Source organism: Molothrus ater, chromosome Z (genome assembly GCF_012460135.2).
Source record: "Molothrus ater isolate BHLD 08-10-18 breed brown headed cowbird chromosome Z, BPBGC_Mater_1.1, whole genome shotgun sequence".
Taxonomy (NCBI): domain Eukaryota; kingdom Metazoa; phylum Chordata; class Aves; order Passeriformes; family Icteridae; genus Molothrus; species Molothrus ater.
The window spans coordinates 38,835,920-38,851,711 of NC_050511.2; the positions used below are offsets into that span (position 1 = coordinate 38,835,920).

The following is a 15,792-nucleotide window of genomic DNA, read 5'->3' on the forward strand; positions in this document are numbered from 1 at the left end:
AATGAGTATAATTATTGGTGACCTTTAAGATTATGTTAAAATGGTAATATAAATTTCATAGAGCCTATATAAGGCCCACAAAAGCTTTTACTTCAGGCTTTCAGTAACCACATTTCTCTTAGAGGAAAATGTTAATTCCTCTGCTTTCAGCAAATCTGTTGCCTTTCTTATACTTTCATTTAATGCTCATCATTAACAGCTGTTGTGTATAAATATTTGCTCTATTTTGTTAGCATGGTATCCAAGAAAATGATGTCTTTGTGATAGTACATTCAGGTTTTATGTCTTTCCTCTCCCCCACTAAAAACTTTTGAAATTGCTGGCCAATTTTTCTGAAGGAGTAGATGTCTTGGAAAATTCCTTAGCAAGGTCATGAAAACAGGCAGCTGGAGAGAGGATAAAGACTAACCAGACATGAAACTGAGCTCACTCAAGGCTCATAAGCAGAGAAAATCATACTATGCTGTAACCACTACGCTTTGCTTGTGTATTCCTCTCTTCATATTTTACTGGTGCCATATTAGCTGCAGCAACCCATTGCCACTTTCTCATTTGATATCTGAGGTCTACGAAAAAGTGAAAAGAGCAGGCTGAGCCCAGACGTACTCGACTGGAGTCTTTGGAAGACATTTACACACAACAAAATTCAATCAAAATTTCACGGGTGAAACATCCAAAAATCTCATCTCCAAAGGTGACATACTCCAGTGATTCACTAAGAAACTCTTCTGCTGTCTTTGTAATAACACCGGGGTTTTGGTACATTGTCATTGGAGCAGAAACACCATAAGGAATCACTATCTAAAATAAAAAAAAAAAATTATGACAACAGTGTAATGCCATATAATACTTACATAAGGCACTCTGCAGATTCCCATAGCATCTGACATATTTTGACCGATGTTTGCAATGGATTAGGGCACTATATGGAATCAGTGACAGCACTATGGTGAAATAAGGAAAAAAGCTGCCTATAGAGGGAGACAGAAATTTTGCAGAGTCACCCAGCAGTTCACTGAGGACAGCTACACAACACAGATTTAGACATCTCAAATATTCTTGAAGAATTTGCTAAAATGAAGGCTAATATGGCAAGATGCGTCAACGCCTGTATGATATTTACCTTTGCCTTATACTCTGCTTGCAGTGGTTGTAGAATAATAAAAGCCTAGATAGAATATAACCAAACCAATAAAAGCCTAGATAGAATATAACTAAACCAAACAAAACAAACCCTTAGTATAGGAAGCTCAGTGCTTTCACTATCCTCAGAAGTGTAAACATATCCTTAACACAAATGGCCTAACATTGTACAACCTAAGGCCCAGGGCATTGGTGGAAAACACAAAAATGAAGTTTTCAAGATACAGTTTCTGCTGGTGCACCTGGGCGAGGCTGACTCTTTCTCTGCACCAGAAAAGATGGAGCCTGGCACTGTCCTGAGCTGGACATCCAACAGGTGTTACTGCAGACTGCACTGGAAGCTTTGACACTTTTATGAAAAAGTAGAGTCCCACTTATTCTAGCTATTGTTTTATGTGGCTCTGTGCTCTGGATGATCCCTACTGTGCCAGTCAGACACTTGCACTTGTTGTTTCTTTTGCAATGAAAAGTAGAACAAAATGAAACTTGTGCCTTCAGTATTTACCTAGTAGCATAACCTGCAGGTAAATGTTTCAAAGTCAAGTGTTTCTGAATTTGAAGAAAAGTTTTAGCTTCAATCTTTTAGATTTATTTAAGTTTTTCTCCACAGCATGAAGAGTATGCACATACTAACTTTGTGCAAATTTGAGTTTCTTTCAAGCGAGATTTTAGGAGTTAGATCTTTGAGAAATAGTCAGACACTTGATGAGGTTGAATTGCTCCTCTGTAATGAAAAATATAAAAGTCCTAGTAAAGAAAAAAAAAAAAGACTGTTTTCCAAACCCATCATTCGATAGTCTTAAAATTGTAACACCAACACTGTCATGATATTGCATGATATAATGCTGACAAGTAAAATAATTTCCCTCCACAGGACTAAAAAAAAATGTTACAAATGAGCTAACGAAAACAAACACCAAGCCAAAACAAAAGAAACCCCAAAGTTAAAAGATACTTGAGAATGAAAAAAGACAAGTCGACAACATAACATTACTAATGTACCATATCATTTGGAAATCATGTTAAGTAAACATTTTTAAGGATCTAAAATTATCTGGTTTGAATGAAGTTCAAATTTTGAGCAATGAGGGATTTATATAAAAGGAGAAAAAGGAAATAGAAAACTATATTTTCTTACCAAGAATAGCTCTTTTTTTTGGCCAATCTAAACTTTAGCTACATTTAAGAAAATATCATTAGAATTTTTCATTTGAAGGAAACCTGAGTTGATCAAGTTACTTTTGGAGTTTTACTCAAAATCATTCATTCCTCACTTCTGTGAGTTCATGAATTCAAATTCAGAGCAAATATTTAGGTGAAATCTATGAAGTTAGGCAACTCACCAGTCACCTACCAGAAATTTTATTCTTGGTTCCATAAGCAAAACCTAGCACTTTGGTGTATCTACAATTTAAAATAAACTAGATAAATGAGCATAGTAAAATTCATCACTTTCCAGAATGAAGACAAATTGTGAGCACTGGTTTAATACTATTTAATCAAAGGCAAAATCATTCCAAGGATAGGACATACTCTGAGCTGACTTCATTTACAGTGTTTCACTCATTTTTGGTTGTCAGGTATTGCTAATTTACATTACTTCATTATTTCAATGGAGCAATGCTATTTATATTCTGATCATTTTTTATACTGATATAATGCTTTGATAAACACTTAATGAGGATTTCTTCATAAAGCAATGTGAAAGATTTATATATAATGGACAAGGGAAAGTACTCGAACCAGAGGACAGATTCAAAATTAGAACTTTCTGACTGAAATTTAATTTAAACAGTTACATTCTGTTTACAGTTTACAGGATTATAGTAAAAGTATAGTAGTATATTTCTGCATGAGCAGAAAACATTTTTTTCCCCAGAAGGCATAGGTCTCCTATTATACTGTCAAATGTGCCTTCAAAAGACCCCCTTTTTACAGTTTAGTTTGGTTTAAACCAGACAGGAGTAATGTCATAAGTGAAAATTGAATGCCTGCCACAATCAGGAACATGGGAACATTGTACATGCACTTGTACATCTAACAGAGAGAAAAGTCTGTCATCAGAGGAAAGATTTCATTCTCCTAAGTAATTGGCAGATCCCCTTTGCTCTTTAGCCAGCACATTCTTTTTCCTGCTGCATGGATCTGTTGGTTTAGCTTCCCCATTCACAACTCCCTGTACACATCACTAAAACCGAATGCATTCAGCAACAACAAGGAAAAACAAAACAAAACAAAACGAAAATTAAACAAGAATTTTATTTTTTTTTTTGCCAAAACTAAAAGCATGTACTGGCCTCTAAAGTGCAGTATTTAACAATATTTTCTAGAAAATCCACCCAAAAAGCCAAACTTCTAGTTTAAGGACCCCAAGTCTAAAATACACATAGTACAAAAAGAGGACAGAGACCCTTAATCGCAGAGCTGAATTAATGTCTCTGATTAGTAATATGGGTATTTCCAGAGCTTGAAAAGCATTATTCCAACCCAAACTACCATTCTTAGAAGAATAGATAATATATTCAAATGCTGTTTCTTGCTTTATTAGGCCCATCACATCCTATTCTATTTCTGCCACACATTTTTAACTGGGGACAGATACATATTTGGTTTTCTGCTCTGTTCTACAATTGACTGACAATTTGTGGGAGTTCCTATACATATAATCATAGAGCAATAACAGAAGTAGAAGATATCTTACTGATTGATTGACTGTGAAGTTCAGAAGTTAATGAAAAAGCCTAACTACCACTAAAGGCATTGAAGGTGGAAGCTTAACACAGTTCAAAGTTATAGAAAAAATACCTTGCTTGCATTTGTTTCAAAACAATTCTTGTCAACTATATGACAAGTATTTTAAGAATTCTTTCCATTCCCCATCTTCCTGACAGCATTTTTGAACTGATTTTATTTTAATAACAAATTTTTTCACTTGATCAAGCTATATATGTACAGCTCAAATAGCTAAAATATGGCACATTCAACATTTTGGAAAATATTTTAGAAATGCTTGTGGCCTGAAAATCATCTGAGTTGTCAAAAAATTCCAAAAGTTAGCCTTCTAAGCAGTGAGAGTCTTATGTTTGTCCAAAGCTTTTTAACAGTTTCTGAATTTCATAATTCTTCAACATGGAATCATAACTGCAAGGAGAAAGTCAGCTCCATGTTCTTTTTGCATTTTCAGTTCTGCCTCTAGCTGGATCAGAAATTGCAGAAAATCAGGAAAATATATAATTTTCTTCCTGGAACCAGAAAGAGCTTTAGGATCTTTTTTAGTGCTAATTATTTTATTATTTTTTCATTCTTATTTTAGCAATAGACTTAATCATGAATCTGATTTTTAAAGTGAAATTAGATGCATTTTTCAGATAAGAAATCAGCTTTTCTTTGTGCTTTTGAAGGGTATTATTGATAGGAAACCTAAGCACCAGGAAGAAGTCATACTTACATTATGAATTGTGTCAGGACAGCAGTGTGACCTAACTTGTAAATGGTTGTAGTGAAAAGTAGTGCAAGTTAATGGCGCAGTTTAATTGAATATTTGTTATTTCCTGATATTTTGTTCAATAGGGTCATTGTGCTCAAGAGGATAGTAGGAGCAGTGTGGGGTTGACAAAGTCTGAAAATACAGTCAGTCACATCAGCTTGGATGAAGAGGAATTTCCAAATAAATATGGGAAAATGTCCTTCCTTTGCAGTGCAGAAAATCCCACTGACATCTGTGGGAGCCAGGATACATGGACCTCAGGCATTACACTGCAAGAAATGGTGAACGGGATCTAGCAGGAATCCAGACAGGGAGGAGAAAGGAAATCCAAAAAGATTTAAAGATTATTTGGACCTAACCATGAGGAATGTTGGTTAGGAGAATACTTTCTTCTCTGTAATTTGGAGGAAAGTGAATATTCATGGAACACTGAAAAGGATGTGGTTGCAGCAGTGGGGTAAGCAATGCCCAGGCACTGCAAAAACAAAAGAGGTTGATTCTGAGATATAGGTAACGTGGGAAATGACAAAAAGAAAAACCTCCTGTATCCAGATCAAGAGGGCACAGAATGGCACATATATATAGCATTCAGATATTGCAGATATTTCTGTTCTTTTGACACAGAAATAGAATATATCCTATATCCTGGGAGCAGAAATGTCACAAAGCTACTTATAGAATTTGCTCCCACTGACTGGTATTACATGATTTATTATCTTAAGTCATTAGGCAGCAGTACAAATTTGGGATGTAAATTTTGAAAGCCAGAGAGGGACAAACATCTGCTGTTAATTTTCATGTCATTTTTAGAAAGACATGAAAGGCATGAAAGTCAAGGTTGAGATCTTCTGCCCATGTTCATGTTAACATGCTGCTTGCAAACAGCAGAGCAATACAAATCTTAATCAGAGTTGAAAAGCATGAAATACTAAATGTTCTTGGAGGGGAAGGAGCCAACCAAAATTAGCACTAAGGGATAACAATACAGAATCAGGAGACAGTTTCTGGAGTTTCTGTCCTGCATTGATACAAAAACATGTTGGCAAAAGATAATTGTGACCAAAAAAATGTACAGTGCTAAAATTCAAACTACAGATTTACCTGCCTTGAAAATTTTAATTCTGATGGAAATCTCCCTGCATACCAAAACAAAAATGATTTGTGAAATGTTTTAGCTGTTTCAGCTATAGTGCAAGGATGTGTTTCAACTGAGAAATTGTGTTAAGAATTTTCCAGTCAGTTCTGATCAAAATATTTCACAGGTAATAGAAACAGGTGAGTTCCTTAAATTAACACTGACTGTCCTGCTGAAAATCACTGATGAATTAAATTATAATACATAGAAAAGCTACGAATGTACTTTTTAATGAAATACATTACAGCCCCAGAACAGATAGGAAGGAGTCATATATCTACCTGGAACAGAAATAATATTGCAGTTGACAAGGTCCAGCAGGAAGAAACAAAACAGTAAACTCCTTAAGCAAGAGTTTGACGGAAACAGCCTGCCTGAAATTCTCTGATTTGGAGGAGAAGATGACACAAAAACTGAATGAATCCTGAGAGAGGTGCTAGGAAGATACACACTTAGAAATTCTGGCCTTTTCACTGCAAGTGATATAGAGGCAAATAACAATAAGGCAATGGAATACTTGATCACATCCTTAATCCTGTCACTCAATTCAACCGCCGTAAATTAATTCCCCCACAAAGTAAACAGCATTTAAATGAGGTTTCTTTTTTCTTTCTTTTTTTTTCTTTCTTTTCTTTTTTTAATTTTGTTTGTTTGTTTGTCTATTTCCACATACTTAAGCAATGTGTCTCAAAGAAACTAAGTTTTAATAACGCTAACAAGAACCCAATATTTTCAGCTGTGGCTGTGAATGGACTGGACCCCATTACACTACAAGCCAGCAGGGAGTCAGGGGGTTTGCTAATCCCTGTTCCAACCAGGTCAGCTGCACTCTCCCCTCTATCACTGGATGCTTCCTGCAGTTTAGCTGAAAACTACCATTCTTCTTCTCTTTCAAGCTCTTCCAAGCATTAAACCCAAATCAAAATATGCTTCTTCAGGCCCAGCTCATTTCCAACCCAACTGAACAGTTAATACTTGCTTGTAGCAGGGGCAAAATCTGTGCCTTGTTCAATGAATTGCCATTCCTCATTGTTACATTTGAAGATGAAATCTACAGAATAATCCTAATTCTTCTATGTTTGGCCCAGTAAGGAAATGGCATGGAAGAGGATTGTGAAGCATTCCAACATTGCTAATTAGTCAGGGAAAATACAATGTTAAGAATCAAATCTAGACAAATTGCATAGTTAATCTAATTAAACAAAGTGCTTCTCTTCAAGACCCAGAAGATTGTCAACTACATGTGAGGAGAAACACTGTTTAGTGTTAAGTCCTGTTTTCACTGAGGTCACTGATACTGAGGAATGCTGTCTCTGGGAAACAGAAAAACAGACTGTTGCTAAAGCTGTTTGTGTATTGTTGCTGTTGTTTCATTTCTTTCACTATTAAAAGGTTGACTTTCTTTAAAATATAAAAATACCTTCCAAAACCCCATCTTTTCACTGTTGCTTCATGAGTCGTACCAGATAATGAGCCACAGACTCATTATGTATATTTTATTTTAATCATTGGCTAACAAGTTGTTACAACACATCATTTATACAATGGTCTGTTAAATACACCACAGCCATAAAATACTTGTCAATTAACAGACCTTAATGACTGATCCAGAACAGCAGTATCCAAGTCCTTCAGATCTTTTTCAATGTTCTTGTACACTGAATTTTTAGTGAAATCAGCTTGTATAACCTTCACCTTTTGATCTGTGGCCAGCTCTTTAACTAAAGAAAAACCCAAAACCAAAGACCAACCAGCCAAGAAAACCTCAGTTCTCATCTACGGAGAAAGAGAGGGGAGCTGTAATAAGTAATGAGAGAAACAACCAGATGTCTTGCTAAGTAATGTCCATCATACATCAAGCAATTGTTTCAACATTCTTACTCTAAGAAATAATACGACACAAGCATAACACTCTCACTCTACCCAGCTGTTTTCAGGAAAATGGCCTGGCAAATATAGGAAGGATTCAATCAATGGAGCTTTTCGTACATGACCTAAACAACATTAGGTCTTCTAAGAAGATCTTTAGTCCTTCAGTAAGGTAAAACAAAACAAATTCAGAAATAAGACACACAGGACTTCTTCCCCTTGTTATCATAATATTTATAGATGAACACTGTCAGCATACGTTAAACAAATGAATGTGGACGCCAGATCCCCTACACAAGCACAGCTTTGCAAAACAGTTTGAAATAATTTTGATGGATAAGATAAGCATTTTAACAAGTGGAACTTATCTTTTTACACAAGAGGAGGGGTAAACAAGGATGGACGGGATGCAGCATTTTCTGTATTATTTTTTTTTAATTCCTTGACTATTTTAACATTTGCCCTCTCATAGTCTGAACCTTTCTTGGGATTTTGCAGCACTGAAAGGCATTTTAGGGAGGCTATAGCCTAAATTTTACAAGGTCAATTAGAAGGGAAAGGGAAATGTGTGTGATTTTTCCGATGTCATTTCTATGCAGGAGGGGAGCCCAGCTCTACATTGCCATTTTTTTCAGCAGTTGATTTATTGCTGTTCATATTTTCAATGTAGTTTCATGAGGAAAAGAAGTAGAAACTCTTTATTTACTCATTTTTAAAGGCAAGGCTCTCCTCTAAAAGGGCTCAATAAGGTCTCCTCTAACTAGATGTTCACATTGTAAATTTTTGCTACTAAACCTGCTTTCAAGTTTTACGGGCAACCTGAAATCCAGATGAAGTTTGCTGAAAAAGTGACAGGCAAAGCTTGGAAATGTCAATAGAGTATCAGATTGCAGGCTCTCTGCAAGTGGCAGGAATTCAGGTGCACACTCATGGCAAAAATTGTGCATGGTTTTTGGCAAAATGTCTCTTGCTGGCCTGTATTCTGATTTTATCATACAGAAGACAGAGAGCATTGCCTTGAATAGGAATCAGACTTGCTGAATTATTACCCAGAAATTTTGTCTCATCCATTGGTGCTCATTCACTAAGAAGAGGCCTTGCGCCAGTGCCTGTGGGAGAGCAAGGATGCAGAAAGCTGGCTTTGGGTCCAGCAGATCAATTTGCAACAAATCAGAACACCTGTTTGAGTGGAGGATGAGATAAACTTGCTCCCTTCCAGTTGTTCCTCTTTGCCCCTCAAAGCTCTTTGCAAACTCCAAGTTTTGACCACCTTACACTACTCAAGTAATGAAGTCTGAGGAAACAGCATGCACACTGACAGCAGACCTGAAATGTGTGCTGCATCTTGTGTGCAGTTTTAGAGGACATCTGTCTCCATGACAGAAGAAAGGAGGAAGGACTGCCCTTTTTCTTGCCCTCTTTCTAAGCTGCAGTTCTGTGTATGAAAGGGACAAAACATCCTTTGAACCTTCAACCTATAAAAGCAACTCTAGTGGCAAATGACCCCGTCATGGTCCCAGGCTGGGAGAATGGTGAAACTATAAATAAAAGGATATTGTGAGTGTAAATGCAGTGAGTGGGAAAGAACAGAGCAACAGCTGGAGCAGACACCTACAGTGACCTTCTGTTTGAAGAGCTCTATAAACAAAACGAGATGGTCTTAAAAAGTATAGTGATGTTGTGGCCATCCTTCTCGTGGGCAATCAGAAGGGCAGCCAAAACTAGAGCAACATAAAAATGAGGATCAAACAAGCCATTTGGACTTTCTCTGCAACTCCTTGTCTGTACAGAACTGTATGGCTGCAACCAGCACTGTCAGCCAACAAACAAGTACTCCAGATGGCTTTCCTCCATCTCTTATAAGAATAAACCAATATATTAAAAAACAATAAAACTCTCATGCTGACAAATGAATTACCCCGGGATAGCTCTTCAGAAAATTATAGCAATTCTGCAAAGGAGAGAGCCAAAAAACAATTTCCAATGTTTCTTATGTCTCTCCCTCCCTGTGACAGATTTATTATAGTCTTTGAAGATTCAAGGCATTACATCTCTGTTTAAAAGTCCTAAGTGTCCTAGAGTAAAAAGCCTAGCTTTTCAAACACCAGGACAGTTTATTGTCTTTTTTCTTTTTTTTTTTTTTTTATTTTAAATAATGGAGTAAAAGCTAATTTAAGGAAAATTAAAAGTGGAACCAAGCTGGCCAGTTCAATATGTTATAAGATGTATTTCTAAGACTTTTACATCTAACTTCTTCTGGCCTAGACCACTTGGGAATCTGCTGTTAGATAGGATAATGTGCTGCTTTTTGAAATTTACCGAAAAGATAATAAATCAGAATGAAGTATGAAGTTGTTTAGGATATACAGCATTCCAGAATCACTCCCCTCCTATTTAGATAGTTTAGAGAGTTACAAAGATGTTCTGAAAATCAGTGTAGCAAAATGAATGCCCAAGTGGCACAAGAACTGATCTTGAAAGGCCTTCTTGAAGTACTACAGCAACATTTGAATATAAAGAGAGAAGCACTAAATCTTAGGTGGTGTTCATATTCAGTGGAAATTTACAGATAGGAGAGTAAATTGAAGAGTTTACCTTAAGGGACCAGCAAGACACAACAGACAGTTTTAAATGTCCTTTTAGTATGCAGAAAGGCTTGGGAGATGAGTTGTTTTATGCTAGTCAGTGAACTCACTATGTTACCTGCTTATTTCTTTATTTCTTGGAGCAGGCAGGACAAGAGGCAGAGGACACAGCAGAGCAGATTGGAAACTCAGCCTATAGCAGGGAGGACAGCTGAATGAATTAGCATCTTAACAGGTCTTTGTGGGAGTAAGGTATATTTTGTCCTGGGCTGTGTGGGTTCCTTTTTTATTCACTACTTAATTCTATATTAGCAGACATAATTTCTGTATAGTTTCCTGCATCACCAAATCCAAATACATTAACCATGTTCTCTGCTAATCTAAAGTGCTACCAGCTGTATTTTTATTGTATCTGAGGACAACATACCTTATTTTTCATTTAAAAAATACTTGTTTCTACTAAAAAACCACAAAAGCAAACAAACAAAAAACCAACAACAACAGCAAAAAAACCCACAAACCAACCCCAAAACAACCAATCAGAACAAATAAAAAAATAAAATCCCTACCAAACTCGACAAACCCCAACCACGCTTGTGCGGAGGAATTTTCTATCTTGCAGAAGTGGATTTTTTTTGTTTGTTTGTTTATTTGGCTTTAACAATAGTATGGTACAGATCCTGAACATATGAATGGATCCTAAGGGAGTATTTTGCAAACAGGACCTAGCTCTGCCTGTACAGCTTGCTCAGGAAATACAAGCAGAAGAAATGAAACAGGACTGCAGTTAGTAGCATTCCATAATTTCTAATCCCCTGGTATTGTGGCTTGATCAATGTTTCACAACCACAGTACTGAACATGTTAAATGAGCAGTATACCTGTGCTATGATTCTGTCTGCCCTCTATAACACCTACTTTGGTATTTTTTTATCTCATTTTAAAAGAGCTTTCCAGTCTGAATGAGTGGAAATCTGGTTTTCAATTCCAGTGTGTCTTTGGAGAAATGTTTTTCTTACTGTGGATTTCTGCCGGCTCCAGCTCTGAGTGCTGTTCTCAGGCACACCTGTGGCCCACAGAACTTGGAAAGCCAAACATTGAGATGTCTGTAATTACCCACAGTTTAGACTCCTTTAATTTATAGCACTCAGTATCCAAACAGAAGTGGCAGTATAATTAGGCAAATAATACAATCAGTTTGAAAATGGAGCAAGTCTTTTCAACATAATGTCCAATGGACTGCAAAAAGGTATTGTGTAGATATTTAAAAAAAAGGAAACAAGAGTAATGTGTCCAGAGTTCCCTGCTGGTTTTAGTGCCTCCACATCAGATACTCTATACTTTTCATTGCTGTATTTTTCTCTCTTTCCTTTATTTGTGCCATCTATCTGTTATTAAGATACTAATTTCCAACCTGACACAATAAAAAACAGATGACTCACTTTGGACTTCAGCTAAAACCTGCTGAAAACAATTGAAATACTTCACTGGGATTTGTCACCTATTTCAGCAAGTTGTGGGAAAGGCTATGACCACAACTAGGTGGAACAGTGCGTAAACCTCATCAATGTAGCCTGACTTCTGGGGTCACACAACACACCTCCCCACACCTTGGATTACATGGATAACACTGCTGCTGTCAGTGAAGCTTGGAGCTGTCACTGAGCAATTGAAAAGCCATGGATGTGTGCAGAAGGTGTAGGAGTGTTTGCAGAACAGGCAAGTCCTTCATTGAATGCTGCTACACAATGCAGTGCAGTATGGCCTCAGTCAGGAAGGTGTCCAGTGGGTGGCCTTGTACTCAGTCAAAGTGTGGAAGAATTTACAGCTTTCCTCATCAGATACCCCTTGCTTTCCAAGGGAAAACAAGCCTATCCCGCCTCACAAAAAAAAAAAAAAAAAAAAAAAAAAAAAAAAAAAAAAAAAAAAAAAAAAAAGAGAGAGAGAGAGAGAGAGAGAGGCATGTTGAATAGAAAATTTCTGGGTCCATTCCTTGATTTTGGTAGCTGCAGGAGTCTGCCACATCCCTGACAGATCTGACAGATGTGCTGCTCTCTTAGTTAAGTACCCTGGACCTGATGATACTCTGCTGGACTCAGCTGCTAAGCCTTCTTAAGGGAAAGTCTTTCCAACTTGTATGGATATAGTCTTGGGTTGACACATACTTTTAAACATGTAAATCAAGGAATCTGCTGGATAGAAGCCATGTATAGAAAAAGAGACAGTGGAAAGAATGATTTTCATTCTAGCAATCTGTAAAGTTAATGGAGAATAAAAACTCATTTGACTCCTAAATAAATTCTAACTGTCAATCTTAAAGTATTTATACAAGACATTCACCAGGATTAATGGTTAATTTCCTTTGAAGAAAAGAAAGGGAACATTAATTCTAAAGGCACTCTATTTAACTGTTTCATCAAGAGCCAAATGTAATTTGAAAGCCTCAAAAAACCAACCAACCAACACACCAACCAACATAAAAACAAACCTGGTACTTTGATTTTGTTTTTAGTCCTCCTCTGCACTGTTCCAAGAACTACTTTAAAGGTAACCTATTTATCTGTATTTACAGATTTTTGAGGGCAGATAAAGGCAGTAAAGAACACACATTCACTTTTTTTTAGCCCATTACACTCTTTGAAAGTAAGCATATATTTTTAGAGTGACCCATGTCTAGAAGAGCTCAAGGGACAGAGTAATATAAAAATGCTCTTAGTATTGGAGAAATACTTGGAGGTACAGCTGTAGCAATATCCAGCACCCTGCTGTGCTAGATAACAAGGGAAAAGACTTGCAGATCCCTGTAAAGCCAGCCTGGTAAATGGGAGGATAATTTTGAGACAAATGCTTACCATTCAGTTTTTCAAAAGTTCTCCTTATCATCACTATAGTTAATCCACTTCTTGCCAGCTACAAGAGAGGAATATAAAATTGTTAAGAAATAGCAAGGCGACAAGGATCTTTCCATTTTTTACAGTTTTGCAAAAACAGTAATAATGAATTTTGAAATTGTTTTCATTCACCTGTCACTTGCCTAATGGATAAACAAGAGAAGTTAAAACCAGACCAAAAAATAATCAGTCTTCCAGAGACTTCGAGAATATTTCCTTCACTGCATAATTTTGGACCTTTACAAGAAAATTATACTGGACAACAATCAAATCCCAATAACATGAAAAAATAAAAATAATGTGAGTCAACTTCAAATAAATGAAAGTCTACAGGGAGTGAAAATCATATGGAATTTCTCAGAAATATATTTTTATTTTTATTTTTATTTTTATTTTTATTTTTATTTTGGAGCCTAGTCATGTTGCTGGCTTTCCAGTCATTTCATAGCATCACCTTCCATCATTATATTTTTTTTCCTGAGGAACTACATTAAGCCTATTGAATTGAAGGCCCAACAGCTAGAAAAGGTTTGGACTTTAATAATTTTCACTGAATATAAATAAGATCTGATCCAGGTTTGATGGATAAATTTTAACTGTTTTTTTTTCTTATTTTTTAATTAGATGCAAATTTAAAAGAACTAAATATTCAAAAATCAAAGGAAAAAAGGTGAATTATAGACATAAATACTCAAAATAGAGTCACAAAAATGTACATCCACAAAGACGTTTGCAATAGCTGTAATTCTATAGCTGCAAACACTACTTAATGTAACGATCCATTTATGATCACTTTCATGTAACCATGTGCAGAACAAACACAGAATGGTTTTCTCCTGATTTTCTGAGGCCCCCCATTCCCATCAGATTTTTAGGCAAAGTCAGAGAAAGGGCCATGGCCTCATTTTTGGAAATTAAGTTATTAACAATTGTCAGCTGAGCTGAGTGTATAAAGAAAGATAAAACTAAAACTAGAAAAATGCCTGTGAGAGAAAGGAGAAAGAGAGCTAAATTAGCCATCACAAAACATAAAGCTTGTATTATCTGAAAGAACCTTCTGATTTGCTTAGAAGAAGAAATGATTGCCAAGGACCATCCACTGGAGATCAATTCATTTCTATAGCTGACTCACTGCAACACTTTCTTCTTAAACTATTTGAGGAAACAGTTTGTCCCGTTGGGTTATGATGAGACAATGCAGAGAATGTTAAGAAATAAGGACCTTTGCTCAAAAATTTTCTCCATCAAGAGTACAAGGGGATATTGCCCTGCTAAAGGCATCAGCCACAACCATTTGCATTTTCAGCCTTTCTCACAATTCTGTATTGTGTAGATCCTCTAACATAATTGATCAGGGCTCCAAAAGCACCTGCACCTTGGGTGTTTGGGTTTTCAGAAGTCTGCTTTAAGTACTCCACTTGAAGCTCTCAAGTAGAGAACTATAATTGCCTACATATTGGTAGATTTTCCATTGTCTGTAAGGAATTTGACTCAAGGCATTTTCAGTCAGAGATATGGTCTCTGTTTCCAGTGTCCCTCCAGTTGCTCCTTTCTGTCATTTGATGGTGTTTGCACAGGGATTGTTTAGACTTTTGCATCTTCAGACCCAAGACAAATTGCCAGTCATGTAATACACAAAATAAAAAAAGTTCTGCTTCACTGGGCTTCTCAGTATCACACATTTTTCACTGTATGTCATTTGACAGAAAATCCCCTCCTAAAATCTAACTATAAAATGATTCTTACTGCTAAGGTTGCATTGTATTTCACCTAAAAGCTCATATTTAGAGCAACCTTATGAAAGTGTTACCTATCAGGTGAGAGGAACCTCTCTTGTTGCTGTGCACCATTCTAACCAGAAGTCAAGGCAAAGGAGTCTCTAGTCTCTTTTGATTAGTCTCTGACTAGTCTCTTTTGCTTCCTCATCCACATAGAAAATGTGTATCCTTTCCAGAAACAGGTTTTGTAGGACACTGTAATTACCATGAGATACAAACAGACCCTCGAGCAAACAAAACTAATTGTGGTTAGAATTCCCTGGCCATCTGCAGGAAAGGTTAATCCTGGCTTAATATTTCAAATGATGGTAACTTTTAGTGTTGATGTCTTTAGCACAAAGAATTTTCTTAATATACAAAGGCTTTGACGTTAAAGAATGGTGTTTCCCTTCACAGTAAAGAATTAGCACTGGCTCCCAGCCAGTGTGTAATGGGAAGCTACATATGTTAGGAAATCCTGACTCCCAGTGGCAAAGGACTAAAATGATTCTGAGACTCGGTCTGCCTAAATGTAAGAACATTATTAACAACACCAGCCATAAAGAATTATGACAACTAAGCATTTAGAAATAGGGCTAATGATAAAGAAAATTCAAGCACACTGGGATCTCAAAAATGCATGATTAAAAGTTCAAATCTACATTAAACAATTATTACATCCCTCTGCATTTTCTAGCATGTGTTTACAGCTCAGTCTGAATTGATTTTTTAAACAATAAAGCTCTGTGAAAGGCGAGATAGGTTTTAAATTCAAACCATGACTGCTTCTGCATGTGACTGCTACATTTACCTTGACAAATTCCTTATATTCTACATGAGTTATTAGATATAATAATTTAAAATCCTTATTAATGCTTTGTGGAATCTGTAGTTGCCTACAGTAATCTTCAACTTCCTAGAGAAGA

General features: G+C 36.4%; 1 protein-coding gene across 1 annotated transcript in view; it reads right to left on the reverse strand.

The window, feature by feature from the left end:
• HSD17B3 (hydroxysteroid 17-beta dehydrogenase 3) overlaps window positions 1–15,792 on the reverse strand; it is a 25,026-nt gene continuing 9,234 nt past the window's right edge. Inside the window, 4 exon segments of the mRNA XM_036402925.2 lie at window positions 1–801; window positions 7,353–7,480; window positions 10,945–10,962; window positions 13,071–13,130. Coding sequence (XP_036258818.1) covers window positions 631–801; window positions 7,353–7,480; window positions 10,945–10,962; window positions 13,071–13,130 — 377 coding nt within the window. The 3' untranslated portion in view covers window positions 1–630.